Source organism: Trichoderma aggressivum (genome assembly GCF_033847375.1).
Source record: "Trichoderma aggressivum f. europaeum strain CBS 100526 chromosome Unknown scaffold_001, whole genome shotgun sequence".
Lineage (NCBI taxonomy): Eukaryota > Fungi > Ascomycota > Sordariomycetes > Hypocreales > Hypocreaceae > Trichoderma > Trichoderma aggressivum.
Window position 1 is genome coordinate 285939 of NW_026946367.1, and position 26242 is coordinate 312180.

Here is a 26242-nt window from a genome sequence, read left to right on the forward strand (position 1 = left end):
ACCGCTACGTTTTACTACATCGCGATTGAAATTGACTCAGATCACCATGTCTTCTCTACCGCGCCCTGTGACGACACTGTTCGTGTCTGAAAGGCTGGTTTACCGGAGCGTGCAAATTGAAGACAAGGAGACCTTTTACGCCATCATTAGCGAGCCCGGATGTATGGAGCTTGGCCATCCCTTAATCCCTCGACCGCCAATCCAGAGGTCAATCAACGAATTTCTGGAAGCGTACCAGAAGAAGGCCATGATCTTTGTCTTCATCTGCTTGAAGGAGACGTCGGAGAGCGGACAATCCACGGCCGGAAAGCCCATTGGATCCCTGAACATGACTCCGTCGTCACTCGAGTCCAAAGAAGACCATCGATCTACCAGCTTTGCTATTTGGCTCTTGGAAGAATACCGTGGTAAGGGCTACGGTGCTGAAGCCACAAAGTGGGCTATGGACTGGGCTTTCAATTATACGGGAGTGCATCGCATTGAGCTTTGGTCGTACAGCTACAACGAGGCAGCGATAAGGCTTTGGGAAAAGATTGGTTTCAAGTTGGAAGGCCGGAAGCGTGAAAGTGTGTGGTTTCAGCGCAAGTGGTTTGATACTGTAATGTACTCTATCCTTGAGCATGAATGGGAGGGGAGATGAGTGCGATTGTGCCGCCAAATGATACCGGCTCATTTTGGTTTCACCATCTATCATTGATTGACATGTCACTGATGCCGTGCATCATGTCTGCGGCGGCTGATAGAAACACCTGATTTGACGCAAATGGGTGCTTTGCCATAGCGCACTGAGTTTTATAGAGTGAGCCTGGAATATCATCGTTGTTGACATAAATAAGAGTCTTGCTTGTGTTGAGGCAGCTAAGGGAATCCGTCAATTGTCATTCACGTAAATTGTGTACATTTGTTCACATCGTTAAACCTACACAAAGACTGAAGTGCCGAGATCAAAGTAATTTAAGCAACTGCTAACTTTTTCATATGAGTCATCATTAAACATCATCGCCAAGGAATAGTTATAAGCTGGTTCACAAATGATTGATATTCATAATTTTGCTAAAGAGTGACGCAAAGTACATTAACACATTTAAATGAATGTCCGTGGCAACCCACTTTCCCGTGTGACCCTCAAGTGTTCCATCATGGCGAAAACTAATCACCAAGGAGAGACATAGCCTGCCAGATTTTGCTGGAGGGTGGTTAGTTCCTGAGTCAATCCTCAATATCGTCATTGTAAACCCGAGCCAGTGGGCTTCGAATGGGAATGTTTCTCTGTCCCTCTCGGGGAGTAGCCTCAGGGATGAAAGCAACCTTGGTTCCCTTTGGAACCAGAAGACAGTAGGTTGAGCCTCCATGATGGAACATTCCAAGTTCTTCTCCCTTTTTCACATCTACTCCTCCCTCGGGCACGTCGATGAACTTCTCATTAATCTCACAAGAAGACACGTCAGCCATGCCAACGTAGAGAAGAGCGATAATGCCAATTTTGGGGTTTCTAATGTAGTAGACGGCTCGCGTGGCAAAATGGGTAATATAGCCCTGGGCAAGGTCTGGAGAAGCCGGATCAGGACCATCAGGATTGGAAAATCCCGTGACAGTAGGCGCTGCAAAGTAGGTGCCCTGGATGACCTCAGTGTAGAGGACCTTGCCGCTGATTGGCGAGTCCCAGCGATGGTAAGAGGTAGCACTCAAGAAGGCCTGATAAACTGTGCCACCGACGAACAGGGATGCATAATCCTCGTTCTTATTCAACATGTCCATGACGGAGTATGGCTGTCCCTTTAGCCAAAACTTGTCGTAGTCTTTTGCGTTGGGTTGGAGCGAGAACGGCTTAGATTCACACGAGTTTATGATCCAATCATCATTGTCTTTGAAGTGAATGGGGCGGAGTTCTTTATCCGGGTACTGCTTGAACGTTCGGATGAAGAAATCGTCCCAAGATTGGAAACCCCAGTAGTCTTGCTTAGGGTCACACTCAAAAAGTTCCTCGAATTTTAGATGTTCACCTTCGAGATTGGTGTCGTCTTCGATTTGCTTCCGCGATTCAGGGCTCAACCAAGCCTCATCCAGTGGAATGTCGTCACCCTCTTTGGGCAGCAGAACTTTTGCAGATTCGATTGTCTGTAAGAAGTTTGTCTTCCAAGTGTTAAGTATGACTTCGAACTTCTTATTGATATCTGGCTTGAGAAAAAAGGCATATCCGCTAGGAGTAGCCATTGGCCAGTCTAAAACGGCGTTGAATGGAAATCCAACCAGACCGACGTCGTATTCCAACTTTCTCCAAATAGGAGCCCTCGACGTCATAACCTTGTCGAAACAAATGTACAAATCTTCAAGAGACTTGATTTGTTTGTTGCCAACAGGGTCATTGATATAGGGGGGCTTGTTAGGGACCTCATCTAGCATGGCTTGAGCCAGCATGCGAAGTTCGGCAGAGCTCTCGACGTGTTTCTTTAAGTCATCCACCTCTGGACTGAGAACCCATGGGCCCCTGAACCTCTTCTTGTCTCTTTCGATCTCCTTGAGAAGTCCTCGAAGCCAATCTATAAGAAGATCGTCGTTCTCAGGTAGCCAGTGCCCAATCCTACGGAAGGGTGGTTGGCGGACGGGGAGTGGGAATGGAGTTGCCATTGTGAGTCTTGTCGCCAATAGTCAAGTAGAAGAATGTTTGATCTTAGAGCTAAAGTTCATATAAGTCGGTTGTTGTGGATGAAGATGATGATGATGAGAGGGAAGAGTTTTTGAGACCAAGGGGGCTCGACTGGCACCTATATATACTCGTATGTGCTTGCCCATCTGCTTCGACTTCATAACCTCCAGGCACAGAATAGTAGATACAGTTTCCTCTCTTCATCTGAGAGACGTAATGGCTTCGTAATGATCAACTATCGTGTCTAGATGGATAGGCATCGCCCCGCACTTTGATGTGGTGTGTAACAGTAATAGTCCGCATGGATACAGCTTCTATTATTGCTCTTACGTGGTGCTATTACCGAAGCTTGATGAGACTGGTTGGTATCGGAATGCATGACACACTGCACTATGCACATCTTCCAGATTAGGCTGTCTATGAGAACACGGACCTCCGGTGGCTGGCTGAGATGAAACTCTCTTGGTGCACAAAAACACCTTGCGAGTTTTAATCATCGGAGGAAAGTAAGGTTTCATGTATATACCGGGTGCCTACTTTATATATTGTCCTGTATTTAATAGCCTAGGAGAAGTACTATATTGGCTAGAACTATTCTTTACCAACTAAGTCATCGATATATGCCATTTCAATGAAACACTTGAACAAATATTGTGCAATCTCAATAAATAATACACAGCCAGACCCTAGAACGACTGAGTGATTGTAAAGTGACCCAGAACCGGCCCCTACATAATAGCCTGCAGCTGCCCAAACATTGACAAATGAACTTGTGCATATAATAAGCCCATCGTGTAATGAAGTGCTGCATGAAGTGGCGAATATGTATAGCGCTGTTAACCAAGATCAGATGGCTCCCCCGCTCGGGTGAAGCTGTGCAACCAATAATAGATCCGATGTGCGGCAACACATCAGATACATCTTGCCAGGAGGAGCGTCTACCAGATCGGCCAAATCAAGGGACAGAACCACCAGCTGAAATAGATGGCAAATATATATTGTTCTTTTCTTTTCTTTTCGTCAACACCATCTGACTCTATGACTATGACTCAAAAGTCTACACCTACGGGATGATATGGTAGTGCTTTGTTCTGATGTGCATGGAGGCGTGGATACTTATGCAGGTTTCACGGCCTAGAAAGACCCGGTGGAAAATAGGAAAATTAAAGTGCGGGGACTTGTGCAGGCTGCTGCTTGGACAAGAAAGTTGATTCATCTATCCATTTCCACATAATTCATTATAGTATAGTCAGACCGCTCCCGGGAGGGCATGCACGCGAAGTTCTATATTCTTCTATTCATGCTCCACCCTGTTTGATCTCGTTGGTGAGGATGTTCGGGCGGCGTCTGAGTTTAAGTCTCCTTACAGAACGCAATGCAGACTCACGTAATTTCGTTCGTGAGACAAGCTCCGGCTGGGTGGCTTGCATTACCATACGACAAATGAGAGGCCGATGTTGTGACTCGGTGAGAAAGAGGAAACATTCCGACGTACGTAGTCACCTATGAGTGGCGTATGCACGCCATGTAAAAGGTCCAGAACGTGTATTCGCAGTCTCAGATCGTCGGTGTAAACACACAATGAGAGCAATTCCGCAAGCCGAGGCCCCGATCCGACGACAATCTTGAAACATACATATGTAGGACGACGAGGCGGGCGAATGAACTCCGAACACGACCCAAATGCTCCAGCAGTGGCTGTGTGGTGATAATGCAGAGATGCGCATCTATTACTAAGATTCAACAAAAGCGAATCATATGAGACAAATGGACATGAATCAAGGTGCACCACGCCTAAATTACCTTGAGTGTGCGAAGGGAGGAGTTGAGATGTCTATCTCCTGGATTGTCCGCCAGTGCGCCTGCTGAAATCTACCCAAGTATAGACATTATGACTCGGTGTAAAGTCGTTGTTATGATAAAGGCATTAGCCTCCTTCTATTCACCTTGTCTCGAGAGGTTCGATTATATGCGATGTTATCCGGTAATCGTGATGGTGTCGTTGATATACAAGGAAGAAGTGATCTTGATGATAAAGTAGAATGGCTCAATTCAGCTGGTGCTGGATCATCATCACCAATGATGACAGGATCCTCGGGAGCGAAGTGAGAAAGGGCCTGGAGCTCGGGATTGATGCTCGAGATCCAAGGAGACCAAGCGGCAGGGATAGAAGAGTCGAAGTATGCTTTGATGTGTACGACGGAAAAGCTTCTGGTTTCGACGTTGTCCGTCTCCGTGTGGCTCCTATTATCACGTTTTCCCTTTGATCCTTGAAACTAGGTTCTGCCTCTCCTCAGACGAAGGAGCATTGCCAGAAAGAAATTGCAGTTCTAAACACGCTGTAGCTTCATACGCTGGAATTTTGAATGTTACTGTTCTCAGCGATTCGCGATACCTACCACCGAATTTCTGTGGCCTAATCATTGATGGTGTAGACATGATGGCATAAGCAACCAACAATGTGTATGCGTAAATCAGCTTGGACGTCATCTATGATGATGACTGGTTCTCACAGCACGGGGAGGTGGTGAAGTTCATGACGACACCAATAAGATGCATATTCCAGCGTAGGGATGGTGGGCGTCTCCTTCATTTCCGGAACAGGAAGATTTTGAATCAGAACCAAGCAGGTCCGAACTTTGAACAATCATGCCTAACAGCCTTAGTTCAAGTAAATGAACTACTTAAGGCGCAATGATCATACCAACGTACATTGCTACACCGGATGAGCTGGAATTTCAATTCTCAGATGGCTATACCGTCGGTACGTGTGTAGTCTATGACATGTAAGTTATCACATGTTGAAAATAGCTTGATGCTGTTGGAGCCTAAACAAGGCACTCAAAAACTACTACAGATAACTCATCAGGATATGTGCAGTTCGCAATTGGCATTTTGAAAGACTTGTCCTCGATCATCTCGACCTACCTCTGTGCAACTCCGCGCAAACAAGTTGTCAACGTTGCCATTTCGGTGAGGCTCTCAAGATCCAAGCTGTCACAAACTCAACTCCTTCTTTTACAGCAGAAATATGTTTTAATTTCTCACACCACCACCTGACGAACGGCTTCGTCTGCTCAGCTTTGATTTCAGACTCATACGATATTGCATAGGCACTACACGAGCGGCGATGCACTTTGGTTACATTTATAAATCCTTCAGTTCTTGATGCATCCTAAAAGTTCCCGCAACATCCGTTTTTACCGGACGGCTTGTGAGAATAGTCAACAAAAGACGTCATTTTGATGTTCCTACATGTGAGTCAGCTGAGCAGCTTATACACATAAACCTACGATAATTTGGAGGGTAAAAGTGTCGACTGAGGGGGATCCTTCTTACCCCTCATCACCACCGACGAGCCGACACAGAAGGATCACGGTTATGCGGCAATAGAGGAAGTTTATGCGCTGGCAGTGCTGAAAGGAATATATTCCTTCAAATACATTTTATAAAAATAATTCTTGGGATGACGTTTCTTTAATGTTCTTGTCGAGGAGTGATCCCGAAAACCCTTTGGGGGATATCTGCGAGTTGATCGATGTTCCGAATGTGTCGATATTTTTGAAGATCCCGGGTAATGTGCTGCTGCATCTACACATTCGGTCGAATCCATATTCATGCGAAGCCGAAGATGCTCATAGAAGATGGAATGAATGTGAAATCATGCGCTTTGCTAGATATAAGTGAATATAAATATCGACCCTCGTTCTTCCCTCAGACCTCAAGCAATCACAACAGCGACAACAGGATACACAAAGCCTCTTTACCACATTTTATATCCAATCTCATTGTTTAATCCAACATGCAGTTTTCAACTCTTATTTTGGCTATTCCCGCTGCTTTTGTAGCCGCAAGCCCAATTACAGAGCGTCAAGTGGCTTCTGGCTGCTACGCCTTGTTAGTCTACGCTTGCTCTTCTATGTGATGATTCTTTATATGATTATAAGCTAACGTTGGATCAATTCAGTGAGGACCCTGGCTGTGGTATTAATTATGCCGTTTGTCAATGTGCCAATGGTTCGTACTGCACTTTAATTATATAGCATGGGGAGTGCTCACAATAAACAGGGTGGTTTTATCAGTTTAACCAGGACAACGCCAACAACGGAAATTACTGCAACCCTCCCTGGGGAATCCTTGCAACTAGCGAATCGGGACTTCCTGGCTACAGTTGTTAGGAGAGAAAAATGGGATAAGCTTCTAATTTAAGGAAATCATGTCAGAAAGCTTGAACCTTATCATGTAGCTTCTTTCTATAAAAAAAATGAGCCTTCATACTTGATGATCGCTACGACGTGATTTGAACGCACATCAGCTCCAACGGTAGATCAAAGTACATGTAGCGGTATAAGAGACACCAAACATTTCGTTTGCTTCGTTCTTTCTAAATTAGCTAACTCATCAAATCCCATATCAAATTTTAATCTGCCATACGCCCATACTAGAATACTTCTAAAGACATTCATCCAGCCGTACATTTCCAATTACGGACCAGTTTGGGCCATTATATTGAACCTCCCTTAAAGTTACCATCTCCCATGGTGACATATAAGGCTATACTCCTACTCCTTCAAAGGCTCTGAATGGCGGTTCTAAGGGAGACACAGAAACTCGAGACCCGCGACAGACGACTTCATCGCAATAACCATGTAATCCAAGGTTGACTGAGCGAACTATTATCATAGAAGAGCTAGATCCAAGTTTCATAGAAGTACATTTAAACTAATTGAGTAGAGACAAGTATCTCGTGGCTGCCTCTAACCGCTCAAACTGAGAAGAGTCGCCAACACCCGCACCCCAGCCAATCATTTCGACATACTGAGAGTTAGTAACCACATCAAGCATGTTCAATTGCCGTAGAGACACATGGCATGATTGCCTCACTCGCGTTCTACAATTCCCACTCCTTCTTCAGTGAAGCCAACCACTCCTTCACCGTTACAGTCTCACCACCCACGCGGACACCGTCAACCAACTCTCCACCTACCTGAACTATGCCATCCCGAGCAGCCGCGTTGCCTCTAGGATTCCACTTGGGGATTGCCAGCCATTCATGACTAGGGCTGCACACAATCTTCTTCAGCTTGTTCGCCTTGAGCTGAGGCAAGCACTCGTCGCAGAAACCTACGTCCCAGCAGTACTTGCATACGTTCAAGCCATTGTTAAAGTCCAACGGTGTTTCGCCGCATGTACCGTCGCAAGTATAACCAAACGATTTCGCAATGTCTTTGCTCTCCAAGGGCGCGATGGTCACTTCTCCAGAGGTTTCACTTGTCATGCTTCCTTCCGGCAGTTGCACTGATTCCAAAACTGCCAGAGCCTTCTGAATATCCGTACGTAATTCTGCTTGCTCGGATTCATCACCTTCTTTGTTTGATGCGGCTAGTCGAGCCTCCAGTTCGGTCTTGACCGCATTCACTCTGTCACTCTGCGTGGCTCCGAGCGGGCATTTTGCCTTGACGAATTTGGTCATTTCATCAATGAGCCATTGCTGAGGCCCAACCTCGAGATTAAGTGCTTTTGCGACAACATCGGTTTCAATGGGCTCAAGTAGAGACCAAGCCGTCAATGCGTCTAAGTCATCTCCGGAGGCTGCAAGACATTTAAACTGAATGTACGCCGCCCAGTAGTCGTTCTCATCAGTGTCGTCAGCTAAATTGTCCATGGAAATCCGCATATACTGCTTCACTGTTTCTCTGGCTGCAGTTCTGTTGCCGTGGAGAGTGTGAAAGGCAGAGGTGAATAGGTCGGCTGCGTGTATCCCTTCAATGCCAGGGAAGCGGAAACCACGCCGCAGCTCTTCCAACTTGAGATAGTATTCAGAAGGATCTGGTAGATTTCTGGTCTGCTCAAAGTAGTAGGAACTCAAATGGCCGATAATACTGTGATAGAAGGTTTGATATCTTCACAACTCTTCTTCACTGTCGGCCTTCCTGATGAGCTGGTCCATGGTAGTATAGCCGTCAGTCCAGAAAGCCACTGCTTGCGGCGATGATTGGGAATGTTGCAAGTCACTAAAAAGAGAGGCTAGGCCGCGGAGAAGCAGCAATGCGAGAAGCTCAATCTCCATACCCTTCTTCCGCGCCGCTTCAATTGCTTGATCCATCGCCTCTAGTAAGGCAGCCATACAGCCTTGCTGTGAAAGACACCTGTGGACCAGAGTGCGCAGTGGTGCTTTGTAGCTATAATCGAGTGCTTGATCGAGTAGGGTAGAGGCCAGTTGGTCGAGGCCAGGCTCTTTGGAGTTTAATTTACTCATGCTGAGTATGAGATTATAAACCGCTTGCTCAGCACCAGACGCAATAGAGGTCGTCAATATGCCGCTGAGGGCCTCTTGGTTATCTGGGTCTACTTCCAGTGCCTTTTCATAATGAACTATAGCGCGGTCTGGCTGTTGTAAGTGGTTATACCAATATGCAAGGCGTATGTAGATGATTTTCAGTTCGTCTTTATCCGGTGTCTCGGCCGCGTTGACCACATCGAGCGCCTTTTCCATCGCCGAGCATGCTGAGAGAAGCTCGTCGTTATCGTAGTATGCTTCGGCCAGGCTCTTGAAGCAGCTGAGGCTTGCGTCGGCACACTCACTAGCTTTCGTGAACTTTACGATTGCCCGGTCGGGCTCGTAATAGTATCAGGCAGCCTCTCCTAGGCGTTCGTACCAGAGAGAGCCCAAGGTCTTCGGCGACAGGATCTCCTGACACCATTTCTCGGCTGCCTCAAGCTCTTCAGAGATAGCTTTAGGCATTGGTACAGCTGATTCATCCTCGGATGGCTTCTCCAATGTGTCCTACAGAGCGTCAGTACAGTAATCATGATTGTTCTTGCAATTTAGCTCACGAGTCGCAAAAACAGCCGCAAAGCATTAAAACAGGTCCCGGCATGCCATTTGTTATCTAGCAGCCAATGCTCCGCAACCGTCTTCATCATAGGGGTAAGAAGCTCCCGGTTGGGCCTCTGGCTCGAGTTTACAGCTCTGAGCCAATCCTTGTCAAGTCTGCCAAGGTGACCAATTGCGTCCGGGTCCTTTAGCCAGTTGCGGAATATCTCAATCCTGTCACTCTGGCTAACCCAATCAATTTCGCTAAACGACTCCCAATGTTTCTCTATCACATCGCCGGACACAAATAGACCAAAAAGACCGTCTCCAATCTCCTTCTTGTCAGATGCAAGGATTTGGTCGTATCCAACCGCTTGATTAAGCCTCTCCAAGTGACCATGGAGTTCTCTAACGATATAGGTGCCCAGAAGTTTCGTCCTCTCATCCGGTGGAGATGTGAGAAAACGCAGGCTCTGTTTCACTATAGCGAGATGAGCGTCATACTCGTTGACCTGGATTTCCCGGGCGGCGGAACGCGTAGGGCCAGATATAGGTTCGAATTGGAATTTCTCGACCATGGACTTCTGGAAAAAGCTCCAGAGAAAGTTCTGCACAGTTGTAATGTCGCCATTGGAGATGGTCAGGTTGAGGGAAATTTTAGGCGCGTCTTCGCTGATCCGTGGGCGGTCCCTTTCTTTGGTAATGAGAGGTTCGATCGATGGCAATATGGCCACATTTCCGTAGTGAGAGAAGAAGAGTTTGGAATACATGCCCTTCAGCTTGTCCTCAAGTTTCTGCAGAGAGACAGTTCCGAAGCGGAGGAACTAAGAATAACAAGGGATTAGTTTACCTCATCCTTGCCAATACGCAACAACACAACCTGGCTTACCCGTGCAGCTTCCAGCTCGGCAGCGTCAAAGTATACAAAGCCATATACGATCCATATCAAAAGCTCATTCAGTTCTTCGATGGATTGTGGCTTAAGAGACTGCTGTAGTTCGCTAATGACGTTTTCGGAGATTGTTCTCTTATCTTGGTTGGACTCGTCCAGAATGGTATCCATCTCGGCCTCTGAGCCATCTGACATGATCAAGTCTTTGATCTTCTCCAGAGCAGTCTGCACCTTGAGGAAATTCCCCTTGGCCTCTTAGAGCAACCGGTTGTGCACTTTTGTTCGAAGACGAGTTGTTTCAGACTCTTCGCCTTGCAAAAGATTTGTCTTTTTCAGCTCCTCGTAGATGTACGACGTGATATCTGCGCCGTTGTATTTCTCAATCTCGATATTCGGGGCCGATAGGAGAGACTCTCTTTGGAAATTATCGCTTTTCCCACTCACAATCAGTCGTACCCGAGTCCCATCGCTACCAGTGGACGTCTGGCTCTGGATTGTCTCGAACATGTCTAGAAAGTGATTTGCGGCTTCAGGATGGCCTCCAAACAATCCATCCAGGCCGTCAATGATGATGAAATGTATGGTTCCTGGCTTCGGAGTCCCAATTTTAAGATCGCGCCAGAGATCTTTGAAACTAGAATCCCAAAAATACGATTCGCTGTCTTTATCGTCACAAAATGCAGCCATACTTTTGGCAGTACCAGAGTCTTGCTCGGCGAGTTGAAATGCAAAAGTTAATTATAATATAATTATAAAGTAGCTAAAAGAGTTAGCTATAATATAACCACCGCAGTTGTGCCCGGCCGCTTGTCGTCGTCTGCTTTCTTGGCGAAGAAAGGGAAGAAATAATAAGCAACAAGGGCTCGGGCCGTGGATTGGCCCCGAGACTCATGGGCAGCCTTGAGCTGGTGTACTATGGTCGACATTGCACTCGACTTTCCCGAGTGCGCTTCACCAGTCAGCAGCAGCAATGGACTTGCATCGTTGGTAGACTTGTCAGACCATTTCTTGTAGTCTCCCATGTCTCGAAGCCAATTGCCACTGTCTGTTATACATCTTTGCCATGTCTTCTCGCAGACATCTTTGGAGGCCTTGATGTTCTTCTCATCGATCGCCAGCTTGGTTCGAATCTTTGCGAGGTTTTCCTGTCTCGACTTCTCCAAACTGCGATTTGTCTCTGCTTCTTTCAGGTCTAGGATGCCAAGCGCAATATCATCGATCCGTTTGCCAGTCTCACATGCCTTGCCCAGGATGGTAGCAAGGTCTGCTTTGGCACTCAGAGCCACCTCTAAAGGCAAGGTAGCTTGGACATTCTGTTGCCCCTTGACGAGCTTCTCAAATTGATCAATCTCATCTTTCAAGCCAGAGTCATCATTCAGTAAGGCCTGCTTCGTTGCTGCCTTGAACCGTTTCCACCGGCTGCCTTTCTGAAGCCCGATTGCCAATGCACAGATGTCGACAAAACTGATCATAACCTTGTGTATGGCAGTATTCAACTCCGGGTCGATTGTGTTGAACAGTTCAATCCTCTCATAAATCTTGAATTGACTGAGGGTGGGGCCAACAATTCCGAAGACGGCGTCAATTGTGCCATGGAACTCGTGGATCGATTGTGGGACATCGAGAAGTAGAGAAATGGCGTTGAAACAAACACCCGCAGGTTGGAATACCTTCAAGTCATTAGAAATAGGTAGTTGGATGCCAAGGCATCTTGTGCTCATTCACCAACTCCGCTCCTTGAGCTGCTACTCCACCCAAGAGCTTTAAACAGGATAGGATGTTTAAGCCGATCCGTTTCGCTCCTTCATGGCCTCCGTCCGAGTCCGCCGGAGATGAAGGGTCATATCGGCGTTCTATCATGTCCCGAATGTCGTCTATACTTTTGGGGGGCTTTAGATCGAGAGACTTTTGCGTGCGGGCCTGGAATCGCCTGCCAGCTTCATCCCACATGCCTCGAATGCTGAGGTCCGCCATCGCTGCGGAATCAGCACCAGTTGTTCACAATGAGAGGCCGAATGTTCTTAAAAAAGAGCAGAGTATTTCCTTCTGAGTCCTATTCCCAAATTTCACGCAAGTCCTAGAGGGGGGAATTTAGGCAGCTTTTGTAGGATCAAGTGAGAATCGGTGGAAATCCCCTCCAGTGTTGATTGGCTGATCAGCATTTGCAGCTATAATGATACGATGGATATGACTATGCTGAACAACTCAATGACACTTCAACTAGCGAAATACTTAACCCTGGTTGCCTGGCCATGATAGCGCATGACAGTCACTTGATGCACAGAAAGACATATATTCATGTTGTTTCGTGCCGCTGTTGATCTCAATCATTTGACATTTGAGTTGGATGGTTAAGAGCAACCATCGTCAGTTTCAAACATTTCCTGCAGGCTTCGAGGAAACAGATATGATTAGTAAACATATAGGCATCATCACTCCTTGATGAAATGCTTTGTACTCGAGCCAGGCAGCGTGTGAGCCATTCCATCGGCTCTGATGACCAAGGCTGTAGCAGATGGGAATAAAGCGACTAGACAAATAGGTTGAACCGCCCAGGGCCCCTCAAGATAGAGGCTCAACTGCCTGTACATGCGCATGATATGGGCTCAACTTCTTCTGGGTGGGCTTACCTACCGTGGGCATCTATTTAAAGGGACAGTTGCGTTTCCCGCTTGCTGTCGAACCATGTCTCTCGGCTCTCGGAATTAATCTTACAATCATCTGTGCGGTAACCAGATCGACATTAGGGCAATCTGCTTGCTGGAAATAACTTGATAGTAGTACTAGTAGTAGTTGGAATAGTATCATGGCTTCCCCTGCAAAGCCTCGCACAAATTGCCTCGTACAGGAATGTGTAAGCGGAAGTTTATGTACGTATCCTAGTGTTTACCTCAGCCCTGTCACCGTCTCGGTTATGAGATCAAATGCAAGCTGGGAACAACTAGCACGGTGTTTGGAGAGAACTGGATTGCGTGACGAAAGAGCGCCGATCCCAAAAAACAAGTTCCGAATGCAACGAATGCTGGCCAGTGGGAAAATTCAAAGTCGGGTTTCACAGCTAACCACAGAGCCCAAGGATGAATCACAAAGTTGCCGTAAGCGAATCAAAAGTTGCGCGTTTCATCGGGCGATTGGAAGTGTTTTGAGGTGCACAGTGGCGAAAGATGAAACGGCATACGCAGTATCAGTGTCGCAGAGTTGAATCTGGCGACGTTTTAGAGGCCACGAAGCGCCGCAGAACCACTGCGGGGTGGCCCATTAAGGCGGGCGGAGGGGGGACTGGAATGTTGCAATTGTTGCTTCGAGATTTTGATCCATTGACGGAGCTCAGGTGATTTTTGAACGTGGAAAGCAGAAACAGAGCGCATTGTTGACCGAGTTTTGGGGGCTGAGGGCGGACAAGAAGCGAGAAGCGAGACAGCACAGAAAAAGACTGAAATCCATTCCAAAGCATGACAGATGATGATTCCATTTTAGACCATGCCTGCAGCCCTGGGCCAAAAGGATTCAAGTCATGATTCCAGCTTGGTGGTGGCTGGCTATAGTAGTGAATGTAGGCCCATGTAGTCAGCACTCAGCTCACCTGCATCCCGGTTGCTACGGGCAATGGCTGCGGGAAACTGTGTACATGATGTGCTGATGCTGGCGTGGATGGTGCTAGAGGACTACTATAGTAGGTCTGCTGCTACTATATGTACGAGTGACTTGGTGTCGATTCAATGATGTGACCCAATGACACCAAATCTCATCTGCTGGGCATTCGTTGAAATGGATTTGCCCTGGGACGACTGGGAGACGATACGTAGCATCCAGATGGACCGGCCCATGCAGGGGCCAGATGCGCTAGGCTAGGGCTTTAAAATTGATAAAATTAGCAGCAATTGGAGAAATCAGATTCAATTGCATGTTTTCAACTGCATGTAGACAAGAGTACACGTACAGGCGTCAATACCTACTTTGAAACGTGAACCGTTGGATAGGTCTAGCCGATGCTTGGCATGTTTGTTGTCAAGTTCTTTGTCGCATTCGGATTCTTGCGCGTTGTCTCTCGGCTTGCAGTTACGAGAAGCCACATGGGAGGCTGTGTCGAATGGTTCAATTCCGTAGCCGTTGCGTCAGCAGCTGATCTGTGCAAGTTTTTGCCCATGGACATGACAGTCTACAAGTCAGAAACTGCCCATCGCGGGTTAGCATAGAATCTCGTAGGGGGGGCCGGGGGGTTGGTTTGGTTGGGTTGGTTGGGTTCGATGGAAGAGCAGGGGACCCTCGTCGTATTCGCAAGGCCGGCCGAGGTTCGCCTGCATACAACCAGACAGGAATGTTGAGTTGAGGGCGCACGAGTAATACTGGACGGGATTGATTGAGCGTGCGGGCTTCAACGTTCGTATTGCTGCCAGAGCAGAAAAGCGCATGTGCCGTTGGTACGCGTATTGACGGGGTCTTTTTTTTGCACAGCACGAGCTTTTTTATCCATGGATCAATTGCTGTAAGTAGAGTTTATTTATAGCCTTTGTACGAGAATGTACACCTCGGCGTCACTTGTGGCGAGTCGTGACTTGGGCTTTTTAGCCTTTTGGATTGGAACTGGGCAAAGTTGGATCAATGGATGCATTTGATGTGCATTGGCAGCAGAACTAACCGCCAGCCACTTACTGGATGTAGTAATAGTCGCAACAATAGCAGCGTGCAATGATATCAGCCATCAATTGGAGCACGTTTAGTGTCAATGAATATGTACATGAATAACCTCCATCAAACTCATCTTTCTGCAGGCACACGCAGCGGAAAAGGCCTCCATTGATGGATGCTAACCGCCTGACCTGCATGCATGCAGCTCTCCCATTTCTCCCATCAATCCATCAGCACAGCTCCAACGTTCAAGTTATCTCGGCCCTAACAGTGGCACACACCCAAGGCACCCTCCCAAACTGCGCCACCCCTCACCTTCTCTTGGCTTGGCTAGGGGCCCCCTTATAGCGCCAAACCCAGCCCAGCCCTGGCAGCTCTCAAGCTACTGGACTCAACTGGAGCTGCCCTGTCCAGTCCGTTAAACCCCCCCGCCTTTCTGGTTACAGCGGGCAGCCCAGCCCATAAACCCCCTTCAAGCCACATGCCGCATCTCCATAGAACAGACGTCCATCGCCGCGCAGCTCATCTTTGGATTCTCTGTCAAACTTTCCTACCTAATCCAACTTTACCTCCATCCCTTGCATAATAACAAACAATCCGCTCGCTGCCTGTGGACTTCTTCTTCTTCTCTCCTCCTAGTTTACGTGCCTGCTTTCGATTCGACCCTTTTCCCTTGCGCTCCTCGTCGCATTCGTCGTCGCAGCCGCTCTCGATTTACCGCCACTTGGTCGCATCCTCCATCCTCCCGCACATCGAATCTCTTTGTCTCCCGTCCATCCCGCCAAACTCGCCCATGTGATCCGGCTCGAACTCGAAACCGATTCTCATATTCCCCCCCTTCCTCTCTCTGTCCTCTCCTCTCGCGCTTTTCCTCCCACGCCTCTTCAACTCGCCCAGCTTCGGGCCTGTTGATCGAAACCCACCATGGACGATGATCTTCTCTTCGCACGATCCGGCATCGTGCCGGGAGGCGATGGCTCTGTGCGGCCGGGATACTACAAAGCCATCGGCATTGGCTTGGCCATAGGATCGGGTCTTTTTATCGGAACGTCATTCGTCCTCAAAAAGGTTGGCCTGCTGAGGGCAAACGCAAAGTATAACGAAGTTGCTGGCGAAGGCTATGGTTACCTCAAGAATGCTTTCTGGTGGGGTGGCATGATCCTCATGATTATCGGCGAGGTCTGCAACTTTGTCGCCTATGCTTTTACCGATGCCATCTTGGTCACGCCGCTCGGCGCCTTGTCCGTCGTCATCACTACGGTCCTGTCGGCCATCTTCCTCAAGGAGCGACTGAGTCTGGTTGGAAAGGTTGCCTGTTTTCTCTGCATCGTGGGCTCTGTCGTCATCGTCATGAACGCGCCGCAGGAGTCTTCAGTCGCCGATATCCAGCAGATGCAACACTATGTCATAACACCGGGGTTTCTGTCGTATACGGGCGTCATTCTCGTCGGATCCGTCATTGTTGCCTTTTTCGTTGGACCCAAGTATGGTAAGAAGAATATGCTGGTCTACATTTCCATTTGCAGCTGGATCGGCGGTTTGAGCGTCGTGTCGACCCAGGGCCTGGGCGCAGCCATCATTGCATGGGCCAGTGGCAAGCCGCAGTACAAGGAGTGGTTCCTATGGGTGCTCTTCGTCTTCGTCATTGGCACCTTGCTGACCGAAATCATCTTCCTCAACGTGAGTCTGCGGATACCACCTCTTGAAAACGAGAGTGAAATGAAACTGACACATCTCCCCCTTGCAGAAAGCCCTCAATCTCTTCAATGCCGCCATCGTGACACCCACCTATTATGTCTATTTCACCAGTACCACCATCATCACATCTGCAGTGTTATTCCAAGGCTTCAAGGGAACGGCCCAGTCAATTGTTACGGTGGTACTCGGTTTCCTGACGATATGCTCTGGCGTCGTGTTGCTGCAGCTCTCCAAGTCGGCCAAGGACGTTCCCGACACCGCCGTATTCAACGGAGATCTGGACCAGATTCACACCATTGCCGAACAGGCACAGCCCGAGACGGAGCCCAAGGCAGATGCAATCCGAGGCGCGGCCGCTATTATCAGGCGCATTTCCAACGCGCGAATAAGGATGGAGGCCGAAGAACTGAGACGCCTTCACGAAGAGAAAAAGGCCGAGGCCATGGCCCCCATCAGCGAGGACGGACAGCCATTGTACGAATGGGACGGCTTGAGGCGAAGGCGAACCATTGCGTCCAGTATGCGCAGCAGATCAACCAGGCTCTCGACCCCGATACCGGTTTCTCCAGCTCCGCCAACGCCTCACCCCCCTCTGGGCATGTCGCACTTCCCAACAGAAGAGGAGCTCGCAGAGCATGATCGCCACAACATGTTTGCCAACATAGCGGGCACAATCCGCGGCCGCCGCGCCCGCAACCACCCGCATCACGTCCTGGTGGTCAACGAGCAGGATGAGGATGATGACGAAGAGGCCCAGTACGGCAACATCGACAAGGTCCGCAGCCCGATGCATCCGCTCCCCCTCACCCACATTGCCATGCCCCAGCAGAAGCCCGATGACGAAGCCGGCGCTTATTATGGCCCGACCCGCGAGCAGACGCACTTCTCCAATGACGGCCCAGACACCGCGTACCGAGGCGCCGCAGGTCTCGTCGACCCCCAGCTTCTTGGCCCAACACCGCCACCCCACGGGAACCGGCGCACGTTTTCCTTCAACAAAGTCTTCCGACGAACGCCCCAGCCTTCTGAAGAGGAACAGGTCGGGCTCGTCAAGGAGCCTAGTGGCGACGGCAGAAGAGCGCCGCCGCCGCCAGAGGGAGGATCACAGCCTCCACCCCCAGCTTTCATCTAGGCTAGAAAGTGCAGGGCACAACTAGGGAAGTGGTGGTGACATTATGCATTCCGGCGGCGTTTTTCGGTATCATTTGATGAACATGCGTCTTGCGGTTTCCCGGCTACGACGCTGCACACCGCGTATTTATCTGTGAACGTGCTGTTCTTTTCTTCTTCTTTGCTGCTTTTGTTTAATCTCTCTCTTTTTCTGTCTTTGTTTTTTTTCTCTTCTGTCTGCCTCTCTCTCTTACATGGTCAGCGGTATAGAGGCGAGAGTTACTCTTGGTTTGGGCTGGGACGGGCAGTCATGACATGGCGGATACCCACATCGCGTGCAAGCAAAGTCAAAGTAAAGGGGGCTTCAAGATATATGCGTTTAGCTCTGGGCGTATGGAGAAGAAAAAAAAAAGGGTGGCGTCGTGCTTTTGTGCAAACACAAATGACGGTTGGGAAGGGGACAATGTGCTTTTGTATATGGGGTATAGAACAGGATAACTCATGACGAGCTTGTGCTTGGACTAGCAATACATGATGTACATGATTGGGACAGCTATCATTCCTGATGAATATGGTTATTGAAAAGAAAAATTGCGTGAAATGGCAACGCTACCTGCTTAGAAGCGAAAAATAAAATCCTACAAACGCCGTGATATGCCTGTTTATCACACTGATTGCCAATGCCGCTCCTTTGCCATACCAAAGATTGCACAAGAAAAAAGAAGCTGAGATCTTTTTGTCCCATCGCCCGCTTACAATATAATCGAAACACGTCGAAGGAAGATGTGAAGCCCATTGCTGTTGTTGAATTGCGCGAAAAGGAGAGAGAAAAGGGCTACCAATCGACGGCCCAGCCATTCTGCTCCAGAAACTCCTCGCACGCCTGTCGCAGGGCGAGGTTGGGCCGCAGGTCGGCGGCGGAGAGAGGCTCGCGGGTGAGGGGGTCGGAGGGGTGGCGGCGGAGATGCTCCATGATGGTGGCGCGTTCGTAGGATTTGCCTGTTTTTGTCTGCGGTGAAGACGATGTAAGTATGTATGGCTGTCTCCATTGGGGTTTTTGCGATGTATAAGTGAAACATGACATTCGAGGGGGGAAAAACTTACAATGACGGGGTCGACCATGATGTCGAAGCTGATGTCGTCAATAGCCCAGTCGGGAACCTCGCGCTTCTTCTGGTTCTGCGATCTAGACGCTTCAAAAACACTGCTCAGCGTCGCAATCTTTTCGTTGGCCTCCTCCTCAATCATGCCGCGCTCAATCTCGCTGTCCTCCGCCACGAGCATCTCATCGCGATCCCTCCTCAGCAAGGCGAGCATTCTCTCCTCCACCTCGCGCTCCAGCCGCAGCCGCTTCTTCTCGCGATCCCCCCAGCGGTCCTTCTTGCACCTGAGCACCATGGCGGTGACGGCGCCGAGGGACTTGTCGTTTGTGGCGGCGCAGAGCTTGTGCGCGGCGAGGGCGCTGTCGAGGGCGCTGTCGAAGTCGCGGATGGAGAGCTGGGCCTGGGCGAGGTAGTAGTGGGCCTTCATGTTTTGGGGGGAGAGGGCGAGGCAGGTCTGGCAGTCGGCGATGACGGATTCCCAGTGGCCGAGCTTGAGGCGGGCCATGGCGCGGTTGGTGTAGAGGGCGGGGTTTTTGGCGTCGGCGATGATGCTGTGATTTCCATTGCCTTTTGTGTGAGATTTGGGGGGTTGCTGAGGAGAGAGAGGGAGAGGTTGAGTTGAATTGGGAACTTACGCTTTGGAGTAGAGGCCGTCGGCGCCGATGTAGTCGCCGGCCTGGAAGTGGCGGTTGCCTTCTTCCTTGAGTTGCAGCGATTTAGACATGTTGGCGATGTTTGTATTATATAAAGCAGGTTGGGTGGAACGGAGGAAGCGAGGATGATTGATATAAACGGGTTTGATTGATCGAGCCGAGGTAGGATTGATGTTATGCCCAGCAGCGGGATAAAGGCATTGCCCACGACGAGAGAGGGGAATTCGATTGCACAGCGCTGCGCTTTCGGCCAGCCCAAGCCTCCCTGGATTTGTATACCTCTGCCCGTCGTACGTGTGTCTCTTCTTGTATCACCGGACTTTGGAGAGAGCTGGTGCCCGATTGCGCATCACAGGCCAGGCCACGGAGGGGTTGGGAAAAGCGACTGGTAAATAGACGAAACGATCAATCTTCACCGAGGCATTGATAAGAGATTCGATTTGTCGCAAGAATGATCGCGTGACTATTTTTGGGACGAGAAAAGGGGAACAAAAGACAAAGGAGCAGGTTTGGGTTGGCGCCGTGGATTGTTTGGCATTTCAAGGTTGATATTGGGAGCGCATGGGATTGGATTGGATTGGACCTGGGCTGGCAGAAAGTGGTAATTGGACCCTGAAATCTACATCGGGCGGCTGTGGCGGGGGGGAATCCGCACCGGCGGAGTTTTGGGGGGGGATTTCTAATGGTTGTGAGATGGAACATTCGAGAAGGGGGGGGATTGACAGTTTAGGGGGGAGAGAGACTGTGTGTTTGGATGTTGCTGGGATACGATACAGAGTGATGGCTGAATAAAGGTAAAGTGAATGGGAAATAGGAAATTGTAAGAGATCCATGTTGAGCTGGTTTTGTTTTGGGGTGACACATGAGTCAAGTTGATGTGAGGTGAGGCGATCTACATGCTGTCAGTGACTGGGCTGGAATGTTGCTGTAGAACGAGGTGGAGTTGCGCCGCCACATGGCCCTGGAACTTTGTTGGTTCACTTGACTGAAACTCGGATAATGCACTTAGACAAGTGCCACACTTGGAAAAGGATGTTTATTTCCGTAAACTCGATGTTTTTAGGCAACAGGCACTCTATTGATCTTCTCATATTCTAACACACAATGGCTACCAAGTAAACGCTGCTCTAATTCGCCTATCCTCACTGGTCCATCACCAACACGTTCCTGAATCGAGGCTTTCCGGCAATCAAATCATCCACCGCCTTCTGCGCCTCCGCCAGAGGGTATCGCTGGACCAAGCAGCGGATCCCGTGTCGAACAGCAAACTGAATCGCCTCCTCGCTGTCAATCGCGTGTCCACTCGCCCAGCCGTGAACGCTCGATCCCTTCGTCACAAGAGCCACAGTGTCGATGGGAACAGGTCCGAGAAGGGTCAGGTTCAGGAGCTTTCCCCCAGGCGCCAAGGCCTTGACGAGGGCGCTGATCATCTCGGGGCTGGGGGCGGTTTGCACAATGATGTCGGCGCCGCCCAGCTTGAGGATCTCGGCGACGGCATCGGACGTCTTGGTGTTGATGTAGTGGTGGGCGCCGAGCTCTTTGGCAAAAGCGGCCTTGTCGTCTCCCGACGAGAGGGCAATCACTTCGTAGCCCATCTTGTTGGCGAACTGCACGGCGAGATGGCCCAGTCCACCGAGGCCGTTGACGACGACGTTTCCTCCCTGCTCAACGTGCAGCTTGCGGATTCCGTTGAAGACGGTGACGCCAGCACACAAGAAGGGTGCGATTTCCGCTGGGTCGACTTCCTTGGGCACGCGCACAACGGCCTCGTCTCTTAGCAGAACGTACTCGGCATAGCCGCCGTCGAAGCTGACGCCGTTGACGGCCTGGCTGTCGCAATACTGGAATTGGGAGCGCTGGCACTGGCGGCAAGTTCCGTCGTGCCCACCGTGCCAGGGGCCGCCGACTCGCTGGCCGACGGTGAGGCGGCTCACGTTTTCGCCAACGGCAACGACGTCGCCGACGAGTTCGTGGCCGGTGACTCGAGGGAACACGGGGCCCACGTGGCCGCTGATGACGGAGACGTCTGAGGAGCAGACGCCGCAGGCGAGGACTTTGACGAGGACTTGGCCCGGGCCGGGCATCTTTAGCTCACGCTCTTGTTGGGTGAAGGGGGCGTTGGCCTCGAGGGTGACCATGGCCTTGTAAGTCTTGGGGAGAGACATGGTGGTGTTTGTGGTGGTGTTTTTTTGTTATGATAGGATGTTGTAGTTTGAGAGTAGTGTATTACCCGGGTGATGATGTTGTAGACTGTGATGTTGCTGGTTGTTGAGTGTGAGTCTCATTTCGACGGTTGACAGTGGGTTGATATATATATGCGTCTTGATATAGATCATGGATGCTTCTTGTATCCATCCACCAAGAGGATATATCTTCAGGCATGACAAAGCATCGGAGATGGGCTTATTGTAAAAATATCAAATCCGATAAAACACACCAAAAATCCTAGTACTATCTAAAGAAAGAAAAAATAGAAAAACTAAAAGCTCAATGAGCTTCTGGTTCAACCAATGCGCTGGTTCAATATCAATATTTCCGAGGCGCTTGTTTGCTAGTTGCAGGGTCTCTTGTCTCGGAGTTTGAGTTGGTCTGGGTGGGTTCCCAAGCGCGAAAAGTCCGGGCTGAAAAGTGTCAGGGCCAACGAGCGTCATTCCTATTTGGGTCGTTTGTTTATAGATGGGTTTCTGTGAATGGGTGAGTTTATTTTTGCCCTGGTGTGAAGTATCGAGCTTTGATGATGTTGCGCATGCGACGTCAAATCTACAAGTGCCTATAGTACAGAAATACGTAAATGACATATAATTATGGATTTTGATTGGATTCAATCTTTTCTTAAGAGTAGAAACTATAGTAATAGTAGTCCGCTTTACTTGATTCACTTGGTGCGCTCTACTATTGCTGCTTCTTCTCAGACTTCATCCAAAGTTTGGTGGGGGTTCTTAACTCCGGACGCGAGCTTCATGAAGACCTCGGTTGAGCTGGAAATACCTAGGTAATGAATAACCGAATATATATATATATATATTACAAAATACAAAAAAAAATTACATACTTACGTCGCTCCATAGACGGAACTTCATGTATTTGATACCTATCAAGTTAATGGAAAGACAATGTTCGACTTACACGTCCATGAAGAGAGTGGTAAGTGCTATTTTGCATCAAGGTTGAGTTAGTGTCATCGGCTGCTTAATCATCTGCGGGAGACCTGGTGGCGGTTCATCCTGCCGGAGCTTAGTTAAAACAAGCTTGATACGAATAAGAACCATATGTTAATACTTCCATGTTCTTATTGTAGAATTGGGTATATTCTCTACATCTCAAACATGTGTCTCTTGAGAATTGGATTCCTGCCGTGATCATTGTAATGTAATGAGCTTACCCGTGACAACTACTGTACAGTATGAATGCACTTTTTATTCGTGTGATGTATTATTAAGCAGAGCATCTGCAAGATGGAAATCGTATAAACAATTTGACAAATTCGTGTAAGGTATGAGATGATAAAACAAAATTCGCTGCATTTGCAGAGACAACGATATTTCGATATTCCCGGCGAGCAGTCATTACATATCACATTGCGTTTGCAAGAATAGAAAGGTGGACTTAATAATCCCCTGCACAGGCGTTCGTGAATGATTCAGCAGTAGAAAAGATAATAATTCAAAAGCCTTACGAAAGCATACTCGACAAGTGAAGCTTCATTGATCTTTGCTGAGCCGTATTATCCCCGGGATGACGTTGACGTTCAACTTCAGTCCGTTTTGTTCTTCGTGTGGCCAACTCTTACTTCCGGTGCGCGAGCCGTGCTAGAGGACAGGGTTCGGGAATGCTAGTTATGGCTGTGAGTGTAAACCCGACAAGGTCTTATTCCGACCGGCCCCACTCGGGAATACCCTCATGCGTTGTCCGTCTCAACGGACTCTTTCCTAACATTCCGAAGCAGTAAGCAGGACAATGACACTTATAGAGAAATAAAATATAAAATCTTCGCTATATCGAGTTGCTGAAGAGAAAATAGTCATTAGAATTGCTTGAACAAAAAACAACAGCCTTCTTTCAGCGCTAGCAGCTAAACTTACAGCATTCACATACTATACCATTTACAAGTTTCACTCTTCATAGCAACACCCAGCGTCTCGACATGTCCCAAGTATATCTCATTACAGGCGCATCTACCGGCTTCGGCGCCCTGGCAGCTCGAGCCATTGCCAAAAGAGGCCATACCGTCTTTGCAGGCATGTACTCGCACAGCGGAAACACCAAAGAGTACGAAGATGCCATATCGAAATACGCCAAAGAACACAAGGTGGACCTCCGGCCTGTCCCCCTCGATCTCCTATCGCAAGACTCCGTCAATGCCGCCGTGAATAGCGTCGTTGGATCGGCCGGGCGGATCGACGCCGTGGTCCACAATGCCGGCCACATGAGCTGGGGTCCTACCGAGAGCTTTAGTGCAAAGCAGCTGCTTCAGCTCTACGACGTCAACGTGGTTGGTTGCCAGAGACTCAACCAGGCGGCGCTACCGCATATGCGAAAAGCACGATCTGGACACCTGATCTGGGTCTGCAGTAGCTCGACATATGGTGGAAAGTCTCCCATGATTGGGCCTTATTTCGCCGCCAAGGCCGCGCAGGATGCTCTTGCGCAGTCTTATGCCCATGAGGTGTCGCTCTGGGGAATCGAGTCGACGTTAGTATCACCGGGAGTATTCACAAAGGGCACCGACCATTTCAAGGACGCTGCAAGCCCTGCATATCCCGATATCGCGGCGGAGTACGAGGCTGGTCCTACCAAGGGCCTTGGCGAGCAGACAATGAGCGGCACGGCAAGCTTGCCACCGCCGGATGCCGACCCTTCCATGGTTGCGGATGCGTTGGCTGAGCTTTCAGACGTTCCGAGGGGAAAGAAGCCGTTTAGAATGTTTGTTGACCCAGTTGGGGATGGTGGAGACGGCGCGGCGATGGTGGTTGACAACAACAAGGTCAACTTTTATCGCCGGATGGGGATAGAAAGGTTCTTGAAGGTCCAGTTGTGAGATTCATTTCTAGGTTTTATTTTATTAAATACCCGAATGTTGGGCTATTGATGTGTTTATAAGAGTAATTGTTACTCTTTCTATGTAATTCTGTGAACTGATAATGACATGTGCAGCCCTTATCAACTCCCTGCTGTCATAGCGATGTATTCCTTTAGCCAAGCTCTCTAATTATTTCTGTTGCGTGTAAAATAATGCCCAATTCAAATGTAAAATGATGCCAGGTCGTAAGTATAGCTCATGACCCCGTAGATGTTCCAATTAGTATGGGAGGCGAGGGGCAAATCGCATTTGCGAAGCGCCAACGTCAAACACAGCCAGCACACTATGCAGCCATGTCGCGCCAATAATAGACGGTCTGGTACCTGTTGTAGGTTGGACACCCAGAAGACACATGTCATCAAGTCTCATATCCTGGAGGATGAGATCTTCTGGCGCCATGTAGAAAGTCTGGTCCGCAATCTCGATGCCAAACTCAGGTGCAGTGGCGTTGCAGGGCACAAGGAAATTGCCCAGAGCCTCGGGAGGAGAGACTGGTGCCTCGCGGAATCCCTCATAGAGGGGTTTAGTAATGGTTGGCGACAGCATCGTAAGGAATGTACCGCTGTCGACAATAGTGAAAATACCAGCTCCAGGAGTCTTGCTATCGTTTCCTTTGGAACCACTGACGACATAGTTTTCTGCAACAATGGTGTAGTAGGAAAAGTTTGACCTTAAGCCGGGGACTCCAGTAGTTCCGATATCAGCAATCAGGATAGGAGTGCTGACAAAATTAGGCGTGATGGGTACCGAGGGAAGTCCTCCTATAGCAAAAGTTCCGCCGCTGCCACGCTCCATGGCAATACTGAACAAAGGTGCCGTAAGATTCTTTCGGAAAATGTTGGTCAAGAAGTTGTTGTATGGAAGTGTAGCATTTGGGGTGTCTGAAGTAATGACTGTTTCATTGCCAGCAAATGCGCCAGCAAACGCACTTGTAATTTGAGGGTAAGACAGGCCGAGCAAGCCGTCGACTTGTCCCTGAGCTTGGAAATTGATGGAATCGGCAATAGAGATCTCCAGGTCGGGGAGAGTAAGACCGGCAACAGAAACGGACTCGTATCCCAAACTACCTATAACAATCTGGCCGCCACCATATCTGACGTCAAGATGTTGATCGCGTATTTCACCTCCTGAGTAAGTGCCCTTGAATGGGTTGGTGAAGTTGCAGACAGTGTTGCTTTGTACGGTCAAGTTTGATGAGAGGCACTGGTAATTTTCACCCGCTACCCACAGATCACTTGAGCCAGTGTCGAAAATGAGCCGCATAGTCTGGTTTCCAAGTGTGACTTCGCCAACCATCTCTGTGTTTTGAAAGACTGGAGCGAGGACGCCGCCGCCAAACTTTTGGAAGATGGACGAACTGGACTTGTCGCTACGTGAGACAACCCCTGACATCTCATGCGCAACCGATGATTGAGGACTAACGCGGCTGAGTCGGATGGTGTGGGGTGTGACAGTATTTGGGCTTGGATCCTGGAATGGAGCTGGAGATCTCATGTGAAGCAATGATTCTGGCTGAGCTTTCGATATGCTTCGTGGTAGTAGGGGGCTCGACGCGGCCAAATAGGCCTGCACGAGGACCGACCAAGGGAGTACTGCCTTCATGGTGGTGATTG

The 26242-nt window shown here is 49.1% G+C and overlaps 8 protein-coding genes across 8 annotated transcripts; 3 read left to right on the forward strand and 5 right to left on the reverse strand.

Moving 5' to 3' along the window:
* Positions 1-46: 46 nt before the first annotated feature.
* Triagg1_691 (uncharacterized protein) lies at positions 47-640 on the forward strand (the record flags this gene model as incomplete). Its single annotated transcript, XM_062904682.1, has 1 exon — positions 47-640. One exon carries the CDS (start codon positions 47-49, stop codon positions 638-640), a length of 594 nt encoding a protein of 197 aa, XP_062761041.1.
* Positions 641-1209: 569 nt separating this feature from the next.
* Positions 1210-2628, reverse strand: Triagg1_692 (uncharacterized protein; the record flags this gene model as incomplete). The annotated part of the gene is made up of 1 exon (XM_062904793.1): positions 1210-2628. The coding sequence occupies one exon, from the start codon at positions 2626-2628 to the stop codon at positions 1210-1212; it is 1419 nt and encodes a 472-aa protein (XP_062761042.1).
* A 4910-nt stretch (positions 2629-7538) lies between these two features.
* Positions 7539-12330, reverse strand: Triagg1_693 (uncharacterized protein; the record flags this gene model as incomplete). The annotated part of the gene is made up of 8 exons (XM_062904904.1): positions 7539-8487; positions 8557-9231; positions 9307-9434; positions 9485-10288; positions 10354-10581; positions 10633-11067; positions 11142-12026; positions 12082-12330. The coding sequence occupies 8 exons, from the start codon at positions 12328-12330 to the stop codon at positions 7539-7541; spliced, it is 4353 nt and encodes a 1450-aa protein (XP_062761043.1).
* A 3579-nt stretch (positions 12331-15909) lies between these two features.
* Positions 15910-17815, forward strand: Triagg1_3 (uncharacterized protein; the record flags this gene model as incomplete). The annotated part of the gene is made up of 2 exons (XM_062894019.1): positions 15910-16665; positions 16733-17815. The coding sequence occupies 2 exons, from the start codon at positions 15910-15912 to the stop codon at positions 17813-17815; spliced, it is 1839 nt and encodes a 612-aa protein (XP_062760353.1).
* Positions 17816-18628: 813 nt separating this feature from the next.
* Positions 18629-19620, reverse strand: Triagg1_4 (uncharacterized protein; the record flags this gene model as incomplete). Its single annotated transcript, XM_062894130.1, has 3 exons — positions 18629-18802; positions 18898-19447; positions 19532-19620. 3 exons carry the CDS (start codon positions 19618-19620, stop codon positions 18629-18631), a joined length of 813 nt encoding a protein of 270 aa, XP_062760354.1.
* A 1071-nt stretch (positions 19621-20691) lies between these two features.
* On the reverse strand, positions 20692-21714 carry Triagg1_5 (uncharacterized protein; the record flags this gene model as incomplete). Its single annotated transcript, XM_062894241.1, has 1 exon — positions 20692-21714. The coding sequence occupies one exon, from the start codon at positions 21712-21714 to the stop codon at positions 20692-20694; it is 1023 nt and encodes a 340-aa protein (XP_062760355.1).
* A 1979-nt stretch (positions 21715-23693) lies between these two features.
* Triagg1_6 (uncharacterized protein) lies at positions 23694-24587 on the forward strand (the record flags this gene model as incomplete). Its single annotated transcript, XM_062894352.1, has 1 exon — positions 23694-24587. One exon carries the CDS (start codon positions 23694-23696, stop codon positions 24585-24587), a length of 894 nt encoding a protein of 297 aa, XP_062760356.1.
* A 261-nt stretch (positions 24588-24848) lies between these two features.
* Positions 24849-26123, reverse strand: Triagg1_7 (uncharacterized protein; the record flags this gene model as incomplete). The annotated part of the gene is made up of 1 exon (XM_062894463.1): positions 24849-26123. One exon carries the CDS (start codon positions 26121-26123, stop codon positions 24849-24851), a length of 1275 nt encoding a protein of 424 aa, XP_062760357.1.
* Positions 26124-26242: the final 119 nt, after the last annotated feature.